Source organism: Pinus tabuliformis, chromosome 6, assembly GCF_031772625.1.
Source record: "Pinus tabuliformis cultivar Carrire ecotype Pingquan chromosome 6, CPIR1, whole genome shotgun sequence".
Classification (NCBI taxonomy): Eukaryota; Viridiplantae; Streptophyta; class Pinopsida; order Pinales; family Pinaceae; genus Pinus; species Pinus tabuliformis.
Window position 1 is genome coordinate 1305847457 of NC_142292.1, and position 20474 is coordinate 1305867930.

General features: G+C 35.9%; 1 protein-coding gene across 6 annotated transcripts in view; it reads right to left on the reverse strand.

Annotated features, from left to right (window-relative positions):
* Positions 1 to 15103, reverse strand: part of LOC149263409 (Pentatricopeptide repeat (PPR) superfamily protein) — a 57483-nt gene extending 42380 nt beyond the window's left edge. The window contains exons 1-6 of one of the 6 annotated variants that reach the window (XM_089426246.1): positions 14917 to 15103; positions 14190 to 14351; positions 13712 to 13930; positions 12496 to 13437; positions 9206 to 10234; positions 7744 to 7989 (exon numbers count right to left, since the gene is read on the reverse strand). In XM_089426246.1, coding sequence (XP_089282372.1) covers positions 7744 to 7989; positions 9206 to 10234; positions 12496 to 13437; positions 13712 to 13930; positions 14190 to 14268 — 2515 coding nt within the window. In that variant the 5' untranslated portion in view covers positions 14269 to 14351; positions 14917 to 15103. Of the gene's footprint in view, positions 1 to 7743; positions 7990 to 9205; positions 10235 to 12495; positions 13438 to 13711; positions 13931 to 14189; positions 14360 to 14569; positions 14892 to 14916 lie in introns of those variants that run through there. The other 5 variants (XM_089426239.1, XM_089426244.1, XM_089426235.1 and 2 more) reach the window with 5 other exon arrangements.
* Positions 15104 to 20474: the final 5371 nt, after the last annotated feature.

Below are 20474 nucleotides of genomic sequence, written 5' to 3' on the forward strand. Positions count from 1 at the left end.
ATTTTAAGATTTAAAACCATGATTCCAAACCAATAGAGACAAAATATGAAAAGTTTACTCATCTACATGCCATGCAAAGGTGAATATATCAAAATGGCACCGAGTGCAATACATATCAACAACAAAATAAATAATCAATGAGGCTCTAAATGGCCTCTAGAGTCCAAAAACAATGCTACAAGTTATGGGGCCATTGGCCTACTATAATTCTGCATATCAATGATCAACATGATCACTCCTTATCATGATCAAACTCATCACCACTACTAGACATGGGATCATCAACAGGGGCTACATAAACATCATTTGGCTCAGAGTTTGACGACTCCTCAGACTCCCCTACAACCTTAGTAGTAGTAGCAGGAGCAAAACTAGACATCAAAACTACAAATCACTGATCAACATGATCCCTCACCAAAATCATCATTGATTCAACACTACTAGAAACAGGATCATCAATAAGAGCTACATAAACATCATCTAGCTCAAAGTCTTCAAACTTGGATTGTTCAACCTTATAATATGGTAGAAATTGAAAAAGTTTAACATGCCTAGCCAATGATTTTGGTTTGAGTGACGGGTTTATCTCCTCAACCTTAAAATACAGTAGAAAAAGCTTAGCATGCCTAACCAATTATTCTCCTTTGAGTGAAGGGTACATTTTTGTTAAGGCCATTGAAGAGGAGTTCAACAATCAATACCACCAACATCAACGAAGTTCAACAATCAATGCCACCAACATCAGGGTACTTAAGGGGCTTCATGCTCTTGATCAAATGTCAATCTCACACCATCATGCATGACAGAATCAAATGGAAACATTGCAATCCCCAAAATCCTGAAATCCTAAAAACCATTAAGTCTATTGGCTTTTGAGTGTGATCTAAAATTCTAGTTTCTCCATATGAAATCCAATGAGGTCAAAACCATTCTCAAACATCCTAAGTCATTTCATGGTAATGTTAAAACTTTAAGTAAAATGATGAAAATGAAAGATAAAGGAAATACCAATTTTACTTTAAGAATTTAACATTACCATTGATTGCCAACATTGCTAGGGTTGAGTTACGTTTTTTGTTTACGTTTAGGGTTTAGGAGGGCGAGTTGATTTTATGGCCAAGAAGGGTTTTTTGGAAGGAAAACAACCTTGAGTTTCCTCCAAAACCACCATCGGTGGTCCTAGAATCCCGCACAAATGTGAGATTTAAGTTCTAACCGCGATGGTAATGACCCAGCCAGTTTATGACAAAACCAACCGGTTATTCGCCGAACCGGCCAATTTGCTACCAAACCAGGGTCTTCCAAGGCCCAAACCGGTTTCATTAGCCAGAATAACCCCTGAGCCTAATGAACAGACCAATTTGATTGGATAGCAGTTCGACCCAACCGGTTTTGAATACTATGGTTCCGAACTCATTGGATTTCATATGGGGAAAGAGAATTTTAGATCCCACTCAAAATCTAGTAGACTTAACAGTTTTCAATATTTCAAGATTTGAAGGATTGCAACATTTCCATTTGATTCTGTCATGTATCAGGGCATGGAAATAGCAATTAATCAATAGCACCAAGCCCTCTATATACCTTGATGTTGGCAGCAATGATTGTTGAACTCTTCTATCATGACACTAGTAAAAATGTACCATCAAAACAAAATCTTGATTTGACGTGTTAAGCTTTTTCTATCTTATTTTAATGCTTAGACAATGACTTTGATGATGACGATCCTGATATAGGAAATGATTTTGATGATATGTAGTACTAGTTATTTATTGTAGCATGATTTCTTTTTGGACTCTAGAGATCATTTAGAGCCTCTTTGTTGATGTATTTTTGGTTCAGAGATGGATTTCACTCCATGCTATTTTGGTTATATGCACTACTTGTATGATCGAATTTGTATCATCCTTATGTAAGATTGTAAATGTTTTAGTTTCTAAATTCTAAAGTGATTTGAATCTTTCTCTATATTTAATTTTTGTATGTGCAATAGTTCAATAATTTGTTTTCGATATATATATATATAACATTCAGTGTCTTAGGGTATTTTTTCCCTAGAGTTTCTTAGATAACTAGGGTTTCCAACAGGATTCCTTATTCAAACAGTGGAATAAACAGTTCACTCACATCAGCAATATTCATACATAAGTAAACAATATGATTCTTAAATCCACAATCAACAGTATTGACCATCCAATAACAAGATAAACAATTTTCCACTAAGTGCAGTACTGTATCAATGATTTTTACAAACAATTCTAGTGTTCCGCCAAATTTTAGCTTAATTCTACCAGCTGTAATTACCCTAGCCTCCTATAACAATGACCTCGACATATCCTGAGTTGTTCCATAGACTAGAAGACAATTGCAATGAGTTCAATCGCTTTTTTGTTGATACCTGCAGCCAGATATTTCACGTTTGAACCAGTTTGTAATGATCAGTTGCTCCTGCAGCTATTCAGATGTTCCTTGTAGTGATCTGTAGCCCTAGAAGGGCTGAAATCATCGCTGACTATGTCCAGAAGGGCTCAATTCTCTGACATTTATTTTTAGAGTGTAAATGCAACCCTAAGAGGGTCGAAAAACCTCAGAACATTATCCACACCAGTGCGTCCTCCTGATCCTTCTCTTCGTTGTCCCGAAAATTCCAATTTGCGGCCATGTGGCTCAACCCTATGGTTGCGGTTGTGGTTCTGCAGCCTCTCAAAAACCCAATTGTGTGTCTGTTGTTTGCTTGTTAATCCACTTCAGGCATGCCATAGAACAGACGGTTCTTGAAATTGTCGAGTAAAGAAATCATAGGAAATTGCCTCCTTGCCAAACCAAAATAAATATGCTTCAGAGCTATTGTTGTGCCAGAACAGAGTAATATCTTCAATTCTTAACCCAAACTACACTACTCCAATGATCTATGTCAGAACAAGAAGAAGGGTGACTAGGTAGGGTGGGATCACCTCCACTGAAACTAGTCAAAGAAGAAAAAGGGGTCTTAAAACCTTAGAGCCTCAAGCTCAAAGAAAAACAAAGACAAATCAATCCAATTCAATGATGATCAAAATGATTCTACTCTCTTGTATTTATAGATTTTCTTGTGGGGGTTTTCCCTCCTTAATTAATTGAGAGGGGTTCATGGCAACCCCAACTTTGGGCCTTTTTGCCCTAGCTGCCCCAAAACTTACCCCATGCTACCCAAACATTGGGTAATTGGGGTTTTCCCCTTTATCAAAGACTATAGCCTACAAGGATTGATAGGCTACTTCATCCCTTGGGAAATTAATCCATAGGGGACATTACAGTCCCCCCTTCCCAACATTGCTTGTCCTCAAGCAATTGTATGTCCGGGTGCTGCATAATTTTCTCCTCAACCTTCAAGAATGAAAAATGTCTTTAATCCTCAAAACTACCATTCAGAACATACCAACACTACGAGATGCCATTTTCTCCATTAGAGGTTGCATTCCACTGCCTACACCCATATTCTCATTAGTTACTCAAAGACGGTGACCTTCAGGAACTTCAAAAATATCATATGTTTCAAATTCTACATTTCCATGAGGCACAATCTTCACAGATTCCAATCTACAAACTTTATGTTGCCAATATACAATTGTTGAGCAATTCCAGTCAACTCCTCTGTTTGAGATCTTAACAATTTGAAGTCTGCATCTTTCACGTTGTTGTCCATATTGAAAATTTGCTTCTTCTTGTTATGTAGCATTCAAAGAACCAATGTTCCACCAAGACTCCGGGACGGGGAGACGTGGGTGCGGGGAGAAGCAAAAGGGCAACGTGTGGGAGTACCCTCAAATTTAGGGAAATTCAGGGGGACGGAGGGACATCGAGGTATATAATTTTTTTCTTTTTTATATTTATATATATATATATCAAATTCATATTCAATAATGAAATCATAAATACAATGATACATACATAATTGAATTAAATAATGAAATACATCGGTCCATACTCATCATCCTTACTAATACATACATAATTCATCCATAGACCACGAGATTCAATAATGAAATACTCTGATCCCAATTCATCATTCATTATTCAACATTCTAAAATATACTTTGATTTAAAAACTAAATTCATCATTTTAGATTCTAAATTGATTTAAATTTAAAATTCATCATTCATCAATCTAGAATCTAATTAGTACTAAGTAAAATAGACTATAATAGATACTGAAATCTGAAGACTAGAATAGTAAATTGATATAACTAAAACTCAAAAACAGTGGAGTGATGAGTCCAAAAGTCATTCTAAAGTACACAGAGGGCTTGGTGCTCTTGATTAAATACTAATTCCATACCCTTGTACATGAAAAAATGCAATGGAAACATTGCAATCCATCGAATCTTGAATTCCTGTTAAGTCTGTTGGATTTTGAGTGAGATCTAAAATTCTACTTTCTCCATATGATTACCAATGACGTCGGAACCACTCTCAAACATCCCTAGTCATTTCATGGTAATGTTAAAAATTTAAGTAAAAGGATGAAAATGAAAGATAAAGGAGAATGTCACTTTTACTTTAAGAATTTAACATTACCGTGAATTGCATAGCATTATTAGGGCAATATGGTCAAATACTAGGCTTCCCCTATCATAAATCATTGTTTACAAGCAAATTTAAGGGGGGGCGCCCACGTGTCCCCCTTTTGGGGAGTCGCGTCCCCCACACTGGGGAAACGTCCCCCCATGTGTCTCCCCAAAAGGGGGGCGTGGGGAAACGTTTCCCCAAATGCCCCCACGTCACGGGTGTGTGGGTTGCAAGGGGTGTGCACACTTGACCCTAGGGGATGCGTCCCTACAGAACACTGCAAAGAACCTATTATGTTTTCTGCTAAAACAGTTAGCTTTCCATCTTGCTCCACATTCTTCCAAGAAAATCCTGCAATTTCTAGTTGTAGCTCAGATCTTTTTGCAACAGAATCTCCTCGAAACTTCTTCTGAACCATATCCCAAAGGTCTCCAAGAGCTGGATGAAGAGAAAAAAGAAAAGGTGGTCTAGAATATAGATAGCAGTTATTATCTTCAACCTCATGCATTTGGACAATACAAGATATGAGATCATATGTATTATTTATAACATCAAGAAGTGATCCATCTGGAGTCTAATGTAAAGACTTTTTTGTAGATGAGGTCACTTTGTGCCTTTCATTGTACATAAGAAAGGTACCCAAGTTTTCTTGAACATTGGAATAACACTTGTGAGGGAAACTTGCCAATAGTACGATGTCGTTGATGAGCAAAAAAACCATCCCCTCCTACTCATCCTCCGGGCGTATAGGTGATGCTAAGTATTCCGTGGCAGGCTTCATTCGCCCTATTCATCACTCCTCACCATATGAATAGTGAGTGACTCCGTCCCTAACGGGCCTTTTAGTCGAGCCCCCTACCGGGTCCTAACGGGTCCTACCGAGCCTGATGGTCGAGCCTGCGTTTAGTCTCTCTACATTCCACAACCTACTAGCATCATACGAACCCACTCCCCGTTTGCATAATATATACACCTGTTTATCACATGCTATCAGGTTGATTACAGGCATTGTTGAACCCGTATAACCCGGCAGAATCTGAATCCCGGCATAAGACGCTCCAGCTCGCTCCTGAAAATACCAATTGGACCCAGCAAGCGAAGCACCGTGCATACAAGGCAGTTCTTAATTAAGTAAGGTCCGGAGGGCTTGTGCTTCTGAGGGCCTCCTCCATCGTGAAAGATGTGACAGAATCCTCTCACGTGGAAGCCAGTATTCGCCTCCCTTTTGGATTGGATACCAAATAGCTGAAGAGCTTCTCTCAAGTTGTTCTGAATCGTACACTCAAGTCTAATAGCATATAAACTATGCTTCACACCAAGATAGTCCTTATGGATAATAGGCTCCCCCAAGTTCAAAATCATGTCTAGTAAAGATGCCATAGTCTTGCTTGATCCAATCCGTTCAACAGTAGACTAGTCAACATAAAGAATATTGGTGTCGGTTGGACATTGTGCCTGCATGCTCTTTTTATGATTTTTACGATGCTTCTTACAACCATTGTGTCTTGTGTTCCTTCCTTCTTTTGTTTCCGCAATCAAGTTTCCTTTGTCTATGCGATCCCTGTCTTGAGGGTGAGACGGGTATGAAATTTCTACTTTCTTCTCTCATGCTTGATTGGGAGTCTCCTCCTACATAGTCGAACGACCTTAATGCTCTTGATTAAATACAAATTCCATACCCTAGTACCCTACATGCTCTTGATAATTGGGAGTCTCCCATGCATAGAGGGCTTGGTTCTCTTGATTAAATACAAGTTCCATACCCTGGTACATGACAAAATCCAATGGAAACATTGCAATCCCCCCAATCCTGAAATCCTGAAAAACAGATAAGTCTGTTGGATTTTGAGTGAGGTCTAAAATTCTACTTTCTCCATATGAAATCCAATGAGGGCAAAACCACTCTCAAACATCTTAAGTCATTTCATGGTAATGTTAAAAATTTAAATAAAAGGATGAAAATGAAAAATAAAGGAGAATGTCACTTTTACTTTAAGAATTTAACATTACCATGAACTGCATATCAACACTAGGGCCATAGGCTTGAACATTAGGCTGCCCCACTCAAAAAAATCTTCTTTTTATAACTTTGAGAACCATCTAGAACTATCCAGAAGATATTTTAGTTGCCCAATAAAAAATTAGAAGCGAAAAAATTAAAAGAAAATACAAAAAAAAGTCAAGTTAGAAGAGAAAACTCCATCGTATGGCCTAGAAACTCGTTTCTGGCCGTACTGGCCACGTTTCCTCCTCGAGAAACAGGCCAATACGGCCGGAGACGCATTTCCAAGCCGTACAGTACGAGTTTTCTCATTTCCGTTTCATTTCCAACCGGAAACAGACCCTTCTCCAACATTTCCTGCAACTTAGTGGAAGAGTCTTATACGCAGCCCTAATCACAGTCATGCAAGAAGACAATCTGGCTGCAGTCAAGAAAGGGTTCTATACACAGCAAATCAAGGTGCCCTAGACGCAGTTGAAGGGAGGAACACCTAGCCACAATTGAAGGGGATCTAGTCATGCCCTAGCCGCAGCAAAAGAAGGTCTAATGCAGCCATATATTTGCAGTTGAAGAAAGGCTCCTATACGCTGTATAGAGGAGGCCTATCCAAGATCTCAAGAAGACCTAGCCGCTGTCATATCAAGCCCTAGCCACTGTCATATCAAGCTAGTCCTAGCCGCGGATCAGAGGAAACCTATATGCTGTCATAAGGAGGCTAAAGAAGAGTTCTGGCCGCAGTTATATAGAAGCTCATATTCCGCAATTAAGGAAGGCCTAAATCCGCAGACAAAAGGGAACTCTATCTGCTGTCATGAATGCCCTTATTCACAGTTATGGAGAAGCCATATCTGCAGCAAAGGGAGGACTGATCAGTGAACATACCTAAACTTAACAAATATTTTAGTCAAGCTTTTCGGGTTGAAATGAAAGTAGAAAACAGTTTTCTACACAATCCGGGGTACATAGATCAGAAAATTAGATAAATTTCAGGATTCCTTCATTTAATGATAGTATTATTTTTCTTGTAATTGAAAGAGCAGAGAAGATAGACTCTCCGACAGCTACAGCATCATCCTTTGCCAGAGGAATTAGTAGATGAATTAGTCTATATTGATTGTCGATATAATCTCATATAAGAACAAACATACAAAAAAGTATCTATCGTCATTCTAAAATTTAAATAAGCCTATCACCTGTAGAGTCATTGTTCAGCTGCCCAGATGTCTGCACCTGTCCTCCCTGAATAGAAAATATTTGAGGTTCCACTTTGTTAGAAATCCTATATTCGTGAATGAATGGGTTCACAGGTGAAGTTCCAGCATGTCCCAGTTCTTGGTATGTCTCCTGATTTATTGCTCCCTTGACATCTCTCTCTAATAGTTTTTCCCATAGTGCCGGCTGATGATTCTCTGTTGATTCATTTATGTTTCCCCATGTATCTGAAATTGCAAGAAATTAGGCCAATTAGTAAAAAAAAAATTACCACCTATAACTGCTAAGAAATAAGAGGAATATTGCCATTGCCACTCTATTCCATTCCTGAATTTCTCACTGATAGCAAAACATAATACAATAAAATCTCTTTGTTCTTCTCATGCCCTTTGAAACTGTCATTTCTTTCTCTACTCAACTGAACTAAAATTTATAGGCCTTGCATATGTACCAAAACAGTGATGATCCTTAATTAAAAAATGGAACAACTGCTACTGGAAAAGAATAATATGAAAATGTTACAAGGAAAGATGTTACTCCAACTATTCATGTTATCAAGGATATCGCATGGTAAGCCTACCCACAGAACCTTGTTATTGTTAATATGTGTAAAAAGTTGATAAATGATCATTCTGTAAAAGGATCATCTTTTGTTTTCTGCTCTGTTGTAAGATCAAACAGAATCAGAAAAATATGGAAAAAACTTTCTCAAATAACTGTTTGGGTAGAATGGAGGAAATCCAATTACATCAGCCACTAGATGAAACTCAGAAGAATGTGGAACAACTTAATTGATACTACTGCAAGGATGCAGCTGCCCCGCTACCTAAACAGTAGATACTGTGTCCAGCAATCAACCTTTGGCCCAATTCATAGATAGCTCTAGACCTGAAAGAGTTAGATAGGATCTGTCTTTTCAATACTATTCTACTTATGGCATTGCATTTTGACAATCCTAAAAATCCATGTTGGATCAGACCACATTATCAATCTCCTAAAGATGGATCTTGCAAACTTGTGGCAATAACATCAGGTGTTCCCAGAGTACCTGTATTGCCCGAAGACCTTTTTGTCCAATGTCTGAATAATCTGTATTAAAAGTGTGGTTTTAATTTTAAGTACATCTATATATTGATACTTTGCTTTCTACAATGACATCACATGTCTAGATCGGAACCATAATATCATGGACTAAAGCCCAACCAAGACAAGGAACACAATAACCTAAAGGGATATATCATATTTTTAATTGGCTTTGGATGGTGAGGAACTACATTTTTTATTTCCCACCAGATGATTGTAATGTTAAACAAGTATCTAATTTTTAAACAAGTATCTAATCTTTTTGATCCAAGAGCTCTGGATTATTAGTATAAAACGAGCCAAAGTTAATTCTGAAAATATTATCAGAAGATAAAATCCCAAAGCATGACAATTCATTACCATCAGTAGCGTACTTAAAAGGATTCTCAGGATTCTCAGGATCATGCTTGCTGACATCCCAGTGCCAAGAATTGTCTACTGTTACTGTTGCTGCAGGATGAACTTCTAAAGATGTGTCACTGACAACTTCTTTAAACTGATGCCTTTTATCCACTACTGATTGTTCCAGAATCTGTCCATTGCCGTTGTGTTTTGATTCTAGCAGAGCCCGTGATTCTGCATTGTCAATACCTTGAAAGTTCAAGTCAGAATCTCTTGCATCTGGTAGTAGAAATTCTGATGCTAAAGGCTTGTGCTTAACCGTGTTCTGAGGGGATGTTTTAGGAAACTTTTCCAGTGACATTACAGGAGCTTTCGTATTTCTGTCAATGTCCTCATCTGTCATTATAATATTCCTTTGTGCAGATTCATTTTTTCGGATCTCTGTATCCATAAACCTTATTTCATGTTCACTTATACCTGGGTTTGTAATGCCATTATTTTCTACCTGCTGCAGTTCCCCTGCCTTTGTAGATCCTGTTGTCAGGCTATCTGCAAAACTCTGCTTTTGATCAGAAATAAATAGTTCACTTGAAGCCTGCAAATCTAACTTCTGATATGAGGTTTTGTCAAGGCCTTCAGAACTTGGGTCTTTTCTTTCCTTGTCGAGTTCCCCGTCTTTATGAATTTTGGAAACTTCACTGATAGGAGGAGGAATGTCGGAATCTTCAAGTCTCACATGTTCTACGCTGCTCTTTTCTTGACAAGAGATCATGCATTTTGTTACTTCAGGATGAAAATTATCTACAAAATTTGACTCGATTAAGGCTGCAGAAGATGCATGTTCAAGCATCTTCCCTGTTTCTGGTCCATATGCCAGAGATTGAGGGTCTTCTTTCTGATTGAGAATAGGTCCTGGAGATTTTTCTGCATGGGACCCTTCACCACAAACAGAAGGGTGTGCCACATCATGTATCATATCTTGTTCGAAAATAGAGACACTTTGTTTTGTATTGCCAGAAACTTGATGACCTATTTGAAATAGCTCGTCTGCACATCAAGGCAATAAATTACATAGATTTCTCAAAAATATGACTGAAAACCTTTCCAATTTACTCTGATATTCTTCACCTCAACCACCTATTTGAAAGATTAGAGGACAAGCTACTAATACTTTAAATTAAATCATTATTACTATTGAAAACTCAAAATTGTAATTGAGAATATACTCATATCTAGGTCAATGGCATGCCAATTAGGAAGCAGCAATTTCATTTATCAGACTGGTATCGTAGTAAAAATAGAGTAAATGGAACAATGTCTTCATTTGCCTGGCTACTGGTATTCGATGGCATTGATTTACTCAACTTCCTTTTAGGTGTAAGCATAAATAAGGGTTTGTTGTACATGATAGGCAAGCTCAATCTAATAAGAACAAGAAATATGGAGTTTATCTCAGAATAGTTTTAACTTTTCAATTATGCAAGTGAAAGAGTTTTGACTGATTTGGAAGTACAGAATACCATTATAAGGAAAAAATTGTCCCCGTAATATATTTTTTGCAATAATGTAATATAAGATGGATTTTCCAAAAAAAGTAATAATAATAATAGAAAATGAAGAAATCCAAAGCCTGAAGTAGAGGCTTGGCTTTTATGATTTCAGCTCCATTCCTAGCACAATATTGATATTTCCAGCACGAGTTGTATTTAAAATTGTTATTTCCTTATGGCAACAGTTATTGCTTGCAGTTTTATGACATGTCATGAAGAGCCAACCTCTTGGGTCAGCTACTAACAATTTCAGGGAGCTGATGGCCCTAAAGCTTACTCTCCAAATTGCTAGAGAAAAGGAATTACAAATACGCATAATTATGGTGGTTCTTATCAATCAACTGGATGAGGGGTGTGTTCTCAATGAAAAACTAGTCTTTTGCCACCTTTTCAAGACATAAAAAAATCTGCCAGCTTATTCGCTCATCTCTCTTTCCCCCATGTTTACAGGGAGTAGAACCATGAAGCAGACAAACTCGCGAAAGTTGAACTGGAAATGGACAGAGGATCTTGATATTTTAATGAAAAGACTCTGGAAGGCTCCATGGAATATTTTCACACACATGGCTTCAATTCTAATTAGAGACTAATTATGGCTGTTTTCCCTTTTTGCATAGGAAACCCTACAGTTATATATTCTTATCAGCACTATTCTAACAGTATTTCTTTTATAAAAACAGTATATGCTCTGATATTGCAAGATCTTAGGCTGATATGACTTCTACAGGATGACCTCATCTCAGATATAGATGTTTTCTATCTTCTTAATATTTTTTAATACTTGCTGATGTACTCTTTCGCAAAACAGTTTGATCTGATCCCCCTTTTCTTTTTTGAAGGCAATTTTGGGCCACAAGCCATAGGAATGCCACAAGCATATGCAGTTGTAATTTTGTAACTATATACAATAAAATCACTTGTTTTTTTCTTTGGAAAAAGAAAAAAAAAATCATGAAGAGCCAACTAAGATCAAGGAATTGTTTTGCAACTAACTACAGACCATGTCATGGAGATACTTAGAAACCAGAAACCTTTGTAGTTCCCTGGTGGAGAATACTGGCATCATAAACAGATCTTTGTTCTTCATCACAAAACAGGATAACACATCCTGTTAACAGGGAAAAGAAACTTCAGTGTTCTTTTGCTTCGGCAAGTGCCCAAGGAAAAATCTGTGAATTCTTGGAAGGCAAATTACTGTTATTTTGCAAGTATTAGAAGACAAGATATCGTTACATTAGTTTGCTGGCCAGAATAGAGTTCATGAACGAACCAAACAATCTAGAGTAACCGTTTGAAGGATACCATAATCTCCTTATAGAGTTCTATGATGAGTTAGTTGGGCAAGTTACATCTTTATTCCTTTTATCAAAGCAAATCTCAATCAATGGATGGTCTGATTTCTTATGCATTAACTGGGACTTATTTCATGTTCATAATTGTAATTTGTATATACTAGAGAATTGATGGGTTTAAATGGCAATGGAATTCTCCAGTGACAGTAGGCAAGCTCTGCATGAAGGCTTGGATATATTAGTTACAATCTGGAAGTGGCAGATTGGAAAGTATTATATATGCAAGCAAAGAGAGACCAATGAAAACAGAGTAAACAAATAAACAAAAACATTCTACTAGTGCAAATCCCGAATCTACTTACGGGTTTTCTGCTATGATATATGCAAGCAGAGAGAGAGGCCAATGAAGACAAAGTAAACAAATAAATTATAAGGTCCGACTACTGTGAATCGCAAATGTACTCACAGGTTTTCTGGTCAGCAGACTCTAGAGTTTTCTCAGCTAAAGGAACTTTGATCTTTGACTCATCTGAATTTTCTCCCTTCGAAGAATTTTGCTCCAAAATTGATGCAATACCTAGTTTCTTCGAACTAATTCCCAATTCATGCTCCTGTGTGACATGCATTGGAATTGTAGTTGGCATTCCGAAAGTTCTTGGTTGTTCAGTATAACCTGTATCCTGTGTTTTCACTACTGATTTTTTTACTTCGTCCAAAATACTTTGCCATTCATCGTCAAATCCAATGTGCTGTTTAACCCTGTCATTCATGATTTGGAAGCCAAGTCCATCAACATTATTACTAGATTCTGGATGGATTTGAACAATAGGTGGACTAGAGTCCAGAAATCTATCTGTTTGGTTATTCTCACTTTTCAGTTCAGGATAATCTGACATTGTATGAGAGTCTTTAACTGGAAATTCTTTAGGCCCAATGTCTCCAATGACAGTGTGGCTGCTGTCTATATCCGGCTCCTCCTTGAGAAATATGTTTGACTTCTGTTCAAAGCTGAACCAATCGTGTCCTTTAAAATTATCCGAAGGTTTTACAGTGCCAGATAAATTCAATCCATTTACCTCATCACCCTGTTCAAAGCTGAACCAATCGGGTCCTTTAAAATCATCTGAAGGTTTTGTAGTGCCAGATAAATTCAATCCATGTCCGTCATCACTTAAAACGGATTTAGTAGCCTCCTTAGGATTTTGATCAATTTTACCTAAATCGCTTTCTTTTGCTTCAAGAATATTTAAAATCGCATCAGGAGCCCCCTGTTTTGGACCAGCTTTCCCAGGATCAGCTTCACTTGATTTTATATCAAGATTTCTTATATGAAAGTCGGATGTCGGTGCTGAAGCTTGTCTTTGAAGCGAAATATTATTTTGTTCGGCAGGCGTACGCTTCTGGTGATCTATAGATAAAATTGGGTAAGCTTAGAATGATTCTGATCAGACCTTAAAAGCTGTAGACACCGTATAGATGCATGTATATAGTGATTATAGTCGCATTAAAGACAACAAGAGCATCACTTGCAACCCACTTGGGGTTAATGCATTCAAACAAATTTAAGAACTAAACATCAAACTGATCTTTACTAGCAATTTAATATATTCCGATACGTATACCTGAAAATTTGATGAATAAAACATTCTAATACAGGATTTCGAGCTGGAAAAGCTCCTAACCTGTTGCCTTATGTTCATCATCTGTCGACTCTTCGTCTGATGAACCTCCCTGAGTTTCTCTGTCCCCTGGAGCGATCAGCGGAAAACCCTCTATTTTGCCACAATGCTTCCTATGGTTCCTCCGGTGCTTAGCATTTGGATGTGGATTAGGATACGTCCACCCACACCGGTGGCAAACCCATACACCATGAGACTCTTTCGCATGATGGTTCTCAGTCCCTGAAAAATACTACTCAGTATACCCTCCAAAAATGTATCATCAGGTTTGAAATAAACACAATAGAAATCATATTAAGCACCCAATCCAGATTAGAAGCTTAATTCCAGCCCTCAAACAATTTGGAAAAATCAACCCATTATTTCTTAATTTAGAAAACAATTCAAGGCAATATAACGCCCTTTACAAATCGACCCCATCCCTGGTAAGAAGTCTAACGAAAATTCTGACAGAAAATAAAAAGGCAAAGCCATGAAAAACCTGAAGGAGCTTCCTGCTGCTTATGATGATCATGGTGGTGGTTATGACGATGATCGCTGCTGATGTGTTTTTCTTCCATCTTGGTATGTTCTTCAAAATCCAAAATGCCCAGTGTTCACTGGATCAGCGTTTCATGGTAGATCCCGCCTTTCCAGGTAAGCTCTGCCAATCTAACAGAGGTCAATTTCACTTTTATCAATACCAGATCGGCAATGCAAGCAATGCTAAAGTAACATTAAAAATAAATTCTTCTTCTGCATTTTAACTCAATTGGATCTCGAAGATAAAAATCTACTTTTGGAGAGAATTTATGGCCCAAATCTAACCGAAAAAATAGAAAAGGATAATAATGAATGGTTTTAATTAGGAAAACTGTTCACCAGACTGAATTCTCTCTATGATCTGGCCCACCTTCATTGCATGAAGTTCCTAAGAGATGAGGCACTACAGCTATTTGCATGGAATAGATACCCTTCATAATCCAGACGAACACCACTTCCTGATGGCAGGTCTCTTCAAACATTTCAAAAACAAAATAAAAGCCTGGGAAAACTGTATACACCAAGTTTAACCCAGTGGATAGAAATGGATAATCAATGACAAAAATTACTTGCCTAATTGGTAGAAAAGGATAAGAAATCAAACAGATGCAACCACAGGCGTTACAACATCACAATCAATGAAACTCCAAAACAGTTGTTGCACGAAATGAGGCTTGGAAAGGTACCCAATAACTCAATTGTCACCCGGATCTGGTATGTTTCAAATCACGTGGGGTCAATGCCAGCTTGCGCAAAGCAAGGCTGATCACTGGTCTTTCTTTATCACTCAGTTTCAGAGAGGAGGAACTTGTTTTCACAGGTCGGAATTGTAGCTGGTACCATTACTATATTACCATATTATTGTTTGACATTTGATGATAAACAAGCCTATATAGGGTCCTGAGAAACTTCGGTGGGGCCGTTGGAAGCTCCACGGGCCTTATTTGCAATTGGGTTTATGTGACTGTCAGTTTTGAGCTGAAAACAGGTGGACCCATTTGCAGATATGGAGAAACACGCCAGATCCGGGAAGGATATATATACACAGATGTATATATGGTGCAGGCTTACCTTCCCGGCTCATGACCGACAGTTTGGCTATGGTGTCATTGTCGTCCAGTGGCTTTAATTAGCCGGAGGAATTGCTTGGGAAGTTATTAAAATTCTGGTCATATTAAGAGGGAAGTTATTAAAATTCTGATAAGTCTGAAGAATTGCTTGGGAAGTTATTAAAATTCTGGCCATATTAAGAGGGAAGTTATTAAAATTCTGATAATATTAAGAGAAAATCTAGCAAAGATTTTTGTAAATCTAAGTTATAGTTGTTAAATTTCAAAATTTTAAGTTTCTTAGAAATTTTTGATGGCGCAAAACCCATTTCCACCATAAAAACACGATTCAAACATTACCTTTACAAAAAATTTAATTTTTTTTTGTCACATTCAAACATAATGTTTGACCCAGTCAATTCCTCATCTCGTTACACGACTCCCTTTAATTATAAGTGATTTGCACTCCTTTTTCTGAATATTTGCTAACCACGTCCTCTACGTGGCTGGAAGGCATGCGCTTCCAAGGAAAAGCTTGACATGAACCGTTAGATGAGTCAATTTTAGGTTTTTTTTATAGTTTTTTTTGGATTAATTGCGTAACAAGTTTTATCTTTAAGGATGTTTTTCTGTTTTAAATTTTAAATTTAAGCTTTTGAAATTGAAGTATACAGTTGTTATGATAAAAGCAAAAATAATGTATTAAATTTTATTATTTTCATAATTATTTAATAGGAATTAAAAACTGACAAAATTATTAAATGTATTATATTTATTTATTTATTTTAATATTTGAGCTGATGTACTGGAAAGTATCAGATTTCGCAGCTTATTAATTTTATAATGATTTAATATAAAGAATAAAAAAATTATGATTATTTTTTATATAATTTTTTTAAATTGATGATAATAATAATATTATATTTATTATGTTTAATTTTAATTTTAATTTAGAATAATGTAGTTTAATTAATAAATGAAATGACATTTTTCATGGCATTGTTTAGGGTCAATTTTATTCAAAATGCAGAAGAGGTTTTTAAAACTTTCATTGCACATGCATTTAAAAATATATTTTAAACAACAATAATGAGAATCTTAAACACAGCTGACATTAAGCATATGAGAACCAAGTCTTCCGCTTTAGCAGAGCATGTGGAGAAAACCAATCATCATGTCTGCATCGAGGAAGCTAGTGTGATTGCTAGAGTGTAGCAATTCCATCACCGGAAATTTAGGAAAGCCCTTCTCAAGAGAAAGGTATTCCTAGTCGTTTTCTTCCTTTCTTCCCCTCCCTTAAATAAACTATTAATTAATTTTTAATATGGTAATATTTTTCTAACACTTGAATTCTCTAATATTTATATATTTAAAAACTCTTTGACTATTAATTTAAACTTAATTTATTTTATAATTATTTTATAAAATTAATTTAAAAATTAATCTATTTTATAATTAATTAATTTAAAACTAATATACTAATTTTTACCCTTAAATAGACTATTAATTAATTTTTAAATATTGTAATATTTTTCTAACACTTGAATTCTCTGATATTTTTATTTCTAAAAACTCTTTGACTATGAATATAAAATTAATTTATTTTAATATATATTTATAAATATATGTTCCTCTAACTTATATTTTAATTAAAATATAATTAACTATTCCAGGTTTGTCAAATGACGGATTGGAAATGTTTCTTGGGTGGGTGATACACTTTGATGTCTCATTACTCTATTTTTAACTTTTATAACTAACTAATATTTATAAAGAACTTTGATATCTAACAATTTTAAAATTTACTTATTCTAACGATTTTAAATTAATTTATTTTAATATATAGTTATAAATATATGTCCCTTTAACTTATATTAAGATTTAATTAACTATTTATAAATCACTCTATTTTTAATATTTATATATAATAACCTTGATATCTAACAATTTGAAATTAATTTATTTTATGATTTACTTATTATAATATATTAATTTACTTATTCTAATATATATTTATAAAATGGTCCACTTACATTTATTTTTATTAAGAATATTAATAACCGAATTAACTTATTTAAATAAATATAGTTTATACCCCTTATCAAAGTCAAACTAGCCGTCTCTCGGTCAAATCTAGTTGTTGTCATTTTAGCCGTTACCTTGTCTAGAAAATTGGGTCATTGGATATTCTACCCTATCTATTTAATGTGCAAAGCATATCTGCTCATTCAACTTGTCCTGACGATGAACCACACTGGTTGGCGTCGACAAAAGTATCTCTATGTGATTTTCGGCGAAGAATCTTCAAAAGAAAATTGATATGCATCACAAAAGCCTGAACTAAATAAATGAGAATCTTATTTGAAATTATATTACCATTTTTTATTAGTTAGATTGTGTCATTTAAAATTAACATAAATCACCCGGATGCGGGTGTTCGCACGGCAGAGGATGCTAGGCCACATGGCCAGCAGGTGACGACACGAATCTACACGAGGGAGGACACTCGGAACGTCGTCGAAGACATAAATTCTGAGGCCTCTGTTCAGAACCTTCAATGAATTTTAAGGCGGATTGTATTGGTGGCAGAGCGCATTTATGGTGCCCAGGTATCAAGAGAATGTTGATAGAATTAAGCTGGATGTTGGTATGGGGTATAACCATTCTCAGAGAGGAAGGCACGCTGCGCAGACGGGCCTGGGCAAACTCTTCCTTCTGGCAGACGCTGCAGCCGTCGAATTCCCTGTTGATAAAGGCAGGGGCATCACTGTATTATTTTCAGGTGTTGAGGAGAGAGGCCCTGCCTTTGAAGCATTGTTTTACACAGTCAGCTCCACTGCCATCATGGCCAGGCCAAGAGAAAGAATGTCGTGCAGACGCGACACTGGTCGAGGGGGCTCCTCACGCCTTCCAGCAGCGGATTCCCATCACCATTGCTGTTGCTGCTATTGTCACAGAAGGGCCGGGGCTCCCCACTTGCAGGCTACACAGTTCATGGACACGGGTAGCCCCAATGCAGGACCACCCTCGCTTCCAGCGTTTGGCACTGCAGTGTTTACTCTTGGAAACATCAGCGCACACATTTCAGTCCTATTTATTAAGGAAAACGAGAAGGATGAAGACGGGTCGAGCAGCAGAGAATCGCCCTCCGATGACCAACCGCAAAGGGCTGAGGAAAGGGCTCCTGAGAAGGCTCCCACCCAACTTCAGACGCAGGAGGCGTCGTCATCCAAGGCAGGGGAAGAACGGGAAGGCCTCCCTGAAGAATACGGATGGGTCCCGATCATTGAGGAGGAGCCTGAAGAGTAGCAGTCAGTGGAACGCTCCGTCGACCATCTTTTTGTTCAGGTCTTTTGTCTCGGTCGCTATTTGTGTATGGGATAAATCACATGTTTATGTCTGGGTCTTTTAGTTCTTATGCAGGTCTTTATGTGCTTTGGTTTCAGTTAGTAGGTCTTTTAAGGGCGATAGCACAAGTCCTTGGTCGCCCCTGCGAGGGTAGTTTTTTGTGTCAAAGCCCCTGCGAGGGTAATGTTGGTTTAAGAATGAAAACTCTGATGAATTTTGAGGCGGCTTGGACTCATTTCTTTGGAAGGGCCAGCTGCCAACCCACAGTGCCACTGTCGGCCATGGGAAACCTGTTTTTCTGTCTGTAATGTTCTTATGTACATAATTAAATAGATTAGCATAGTTTTACTGAGAAAAAAAAAAAAAATTAACATAAATTATGTAAATTAAAACATATATATATATATATTATGTATGGTAAATAATTAAAAAAATATTTTTTTCCCATGGGGAGCAGAGGGTAACAAGGTGCTCTCTTAAGGCACTCCATGGTGTACAGGTCACCTGTTGAAAATCTACCCATGTTAAGGGCTAGTGTGACCCAAATCAAGGTAATTTTGACAAGCCATGAGTCCTATGAATCATCTCAGAACTCACATAAACTAGTAAACAAAAAACCAAAATTTTATAGATATATAAAAGATTGTAGTGTTGAAAGTTATCACCAGAAATTAAGAAATATGATTAACAAATATTGTCTATATTAACACATATATATATATTTTATTTTTTATTAATATATATAATTTTTATAATTAAATTTATTAAAATAGGTTTTTAATATAATAATAAGTCATCTTAAATTGAAAATATGAAGAAAAAATTATAATTCATGTAAATGGAAAAAAGATTAAAAAAAATAATAATAAATAAATAAAACTAAAAACGAAAAATTAGTTACTAATAGAAATGGAAATCACCAAACAACTTAGACCTCAACTAATCACCTTAAAGATAAATAAATTTAAATAATAATAATAAAACAAAAAATGAATTCTTAGTGTTAAACTATAAATAAACGACATAAATTTCTGGTAAAAAACAAACTAAATAAATAATACTATACTATACCTACCATCATTATAATAACTTAATTATAAAATAATTATTAAAATACTCTTTATAATATTAATTGTTAATTCAAATTCTAACTGCGTGTAAAGCCATAGAGATACACCGACATAAATACACTTAAAATTTATAATAATATTGAAATATTCAACCGATGCAAATCCATCCAAGGTATTAATTCCACCGAATTAAAAATAATATAATAATAACTAGATCGTCCAGAACTACCAGTTAAATTTTACATTAAATACATTTAAACAATGTCCATTGTATACTGTCCAACTATGGCGAAGGACACCTCAGCGAAACAAATGTCTCTGTACTTCATGTTTTTTAATTAATGTATGCGGACCAATATGCTGCAATTTTCTAAATATTTTACTTCATTTATAAACAGATCAATGTAAATTTTATATTATATGTTATAGTAAATTTAAAGTTTACTATCATAAAACTTTGTCTGAATTATGAATCATGCCAAAGCTCAAATTTTATATTTATATATTATAATAAATTTTAATTTTAATATTATAAAACATGGCTTTGATATATAAAAACAATAGAAATTCATATTTATATATTATAATTCTTTCTTTACGTGGTTCTTTATTTCGAACTGCATGATTTTGTCTGAACGTATATCAAATGTCAACGCTTCTGCAAATACACCATTGTTGTCCGTATCTTGTAAATAAGTTAATCACGTGGAATATTTATATTTTTTTGGTGAGATTTCTCTTTTTTTTATTATTATTATTTATAATAAAAACAAAAAT